Genomic DNA, 2802 nt, shown 5'->3' with positions numbered 1-2802 from the left:
CGCCTGCGGCGGGGCCCGCGCGGCCGGAGGGTGCCGGGCCTGTCCGGTGCCGAGGATGTTCCCGCAGAACAGGCCCCCGGTGAGCCCCCGTCCCCTCGCAGCGGGGCCAGCCCGGCCCTGCGCCCCCCGAGCCCGGTGGTGCTCGGTGCTGACCCACAGCCGAGTGCCGGTACCGCGGGTGATGCTCGGAGCGATGCTGGGGCTCTGCCCCAAGCGGGTCTGGGCTTTGTGGGGTGCCTGGAGCGGGATTCACCGGGCTGTGATGGATGGTGGGACGGGGACGGGCAGGCACGGAGCTCAGTGTGTGGTGGCCACCAGGTCTGTGCCATGCCCAGTGCCACCCGTGCCCGTTCATCCCTTCTGGCTCCGTGGTCACACCGATGCTGACGAGGCCCTTGGTGCCTGGTTGGGAGCAGTTTCCTCTCCAGTAACTCCTTGTGCACCCTCCTGCATGTGCTGCCCTCCCAGATGTGCCCTGGGGTGCAGGGATGCCCGGGGGATGTGCCAGCCTTGCTGGGCAGCAGCAGGAGGTGACCCTGGAGGTGCCATCTCTGCCTAGGCCCATCTCCAGGCACCCTCTGCTGCCTCAGGAGCTGCTGTTGCTGCCAGTGCCATCCCCAGCACCCCCCAGTCCCTCAAGCTGACTTACCCAGAGACCTTGGATCGCATCAAGGAGGAATTCCAGTTCCTGCAGAACCAATACCACAGGTGAGAAGCTGCCAGAGCTCACCTGTGTGAGCTGGGCACTTCAGTGGTGCTGGCCTGCAACAGGCTCCTCCTGGCACTGGGCAGCACTGCCCGGTGTGGCTGGTGGGACTGGTCCCTCCAGAGGATGGCTGTGCCAAGCATCACCTTGATAGCTTGAATTGAGAGGGGGGAAAATCAACCTTTGCCTGCCAAAAGCTCCAGGAGGAGGTGCTGGCTTCCAGCAGCCAGAGCCATCGCTGGGACCTGGAGTCCCTCTGATCCCTGAGACTGCCCAGGATCACCTCCCCATTCCCTGGGGTCACTCTGATCCCTGAGACTGCCCAGGATCACCTCCCCATTCCCCTGGAGCCCCTGGAGTCCCTGAGGCTGCCCAGCATCACCTCCCATTCCCCTGGAGCCCCTGGAGTCCCTGAGACTGCCCAGGATCACCTCCCCTTCCCCACACTGTGCAGGTTGGAAATGCAGCTGAACTTTTGCAGCTCACTCCATTTGGGAAGCAGATGCTGGGGAGGGGGTGAAGAGTCCGTGCAAATTGCTCCCTGATGCCCAGATCCCTTTGGTGTCCACCTCCTCTTCATCAGCCCCTTCCTGCCCTCTTTCAGGTGTTTTTCTGGGCTTGTGCTGGGACATGGGATTGGGGCTGAGAGGAGGCTGAAGCCTGTGATGCACTGGGAGGGCTCCTGCTCTGTCCATCCTCTCACTTGGGAGCACCAAGGGGGGGAGTTTGCTCCTTCTCCTTCTCTCTCCTCTTTATTTTCACAGCTTGAAGTTAGAATGTGAAAAGCTGGCAACAGAAAAAACAGAAATCCAGCGTCATTATGTCATGGTTAGTGAGCTCCACCTGAAAGGAGAAGGGTGGTGTGGGATCTCCTCTGAACCATCAAAGGACATGCAGGGATGCTTCGCCTTCCCTCTGCTTTTGGGTTCTGTGGCCAGGCCCTGAGATCTGGTTTTCTGGCTGTTCCTGTCTGGTTTTCCCCAAAAAAGATCCATGATGTTGGAGCAGGACGTTCTGCCTCAGCTTGTGGTGGCAAACCTGCTCCTGGGTGGGTTGTCCCCATTCCTGGAGGACTCCTGGGAGGGCTGTGTCCATCCTGTGGGTACAGCCGTGTGCCAGAGCCACCTCTGCTGTGCCAGAGCCACCTCTGCCATGCCACAGACCCCTCTGCTGTGCCACAGACCCCTCTGCTGTGCCAGAGCCACCTCTGCTCTGCCAGAGCCACCTCTGCTCCTTGGAGAGGAGCTGGGGACCCCGCTGTCCCCATGGCCTGGCCACACCACGGCTGTTGGTGGCCAGGCTGAGCTGCTGTGCCAGCACCACAGAGGATTTTCTGCCTGCGAGCTGCCCTGGTCTCCAGAGCTGAGCTGATGCTGATTTCTCTCCCTCACAGTACTACGAGATGTCCTATGGCCTGAACATCGAGATGCACAAACAGGTGAGCCTGGCTGGCTTTGGAGCTCTCTCCACCTCCTTGGTCCCAGCTCCCTGGCCCCATTTTGCCACCTGGGCTCTTCACAGACAGCATGGGAAGCTGCTCCCTGCTGCAGCCCAGGAAACTCAGTGTTTGTGGGGCATGTGTCCTCTGCCCTGTGCTTTGTGTTGCTCTGTGCCGCGGCCTTGGCTGCCTCCTTAGGTGCCCACAGAGGTCTGTGCCCTGGTTTTGGGTTCGGGGTGCCCTGCCTGGGCTGTGGTGCTGTTGTTGTGTCAGGCAGGGAGGGGTGGGGGAGGATTTGTGCTTGCACGGCCGCTCACACCGGTTGTGAGTGTTGTGAAGGAGATTGGTTTATTCCTCGGGGCAGGGTGGGCTGCAGGGTCACAGCAGGCTGAGGGGCTCTGGAGCCACACCTTTACAAGTGGGGCAGGGCTGAGGAGCATTCTGGAGAGAAAGGAGGGTTTGTTTTGTGGGGTGGGTGCTCTCCGGGGGCTCAGCGCTGCGCATCCTCCCTCGCTGCTTCCCCTCCCTCCCTCCCTTCCTCCCCTGAGCCGAGCTCCGGGTCACACCAGCTGCTCTGAGACAGAAGGTTTCTCCTCATCTATTTTTAAAGAGGCTGCGGAGGAGCCTGGCGAGGAGGGGGCGCCGCCCTCCTCACCGC

The 2802-nt window shown here is 61.6% G+C and overlaps 1 protein-coding gene across 1 annotated transcript in view; it reads left to right on the top strand.

The window, feature by feature from the left end:
- The first annotated feature begins 6 nt into the window (after positions 1 to 6).
- LOC102034479 (transducin-like enhancer protein 1) overlaps positions 7 to 2802 on the top strand; it is a 12533-nt gene continuing 9737 nt past the window's right edge. Inside the window, exons 1-4 of the mRNA XM_031063253.1 lie at positions 7 to 79; positions 560 to 708; positions 1471 to 1534; positions 2100 to 2144. Of these exons, the coding sequence (XP_030919113.1) occupies positions 56 to 79; positions 560 to 708; positions 1471 to 1534; positions 2100 to 2144 (282 nt within the window). The 5' untranslated portion in view covers positions 7 to 55. The remainder of the gene's footprint in view (positions 80 to 559; positions 709 to 1470; positions 1535 to 2099; positions 2145 to 2802) is intronic.

Source organism: Geospiza fortis, unplaced genomic scaffold (assembly GCF_000277835.1).
Source record: "Geospiza fortis unplaced genomic scaffold, GeoFor_1.0 scaffold241, whole genome shotgun sequence".
NCBI lineage: Eukaryota > Metazoa > Chordata > Aves > Passeriformes > Thraupidae > Geospiza > Geospiza fortis.
The sequence above is the reverse complement of the archived record's forward strand: the minus strand, read 5'-3'. Positions and strand labels throughout refer to the sequence as shown.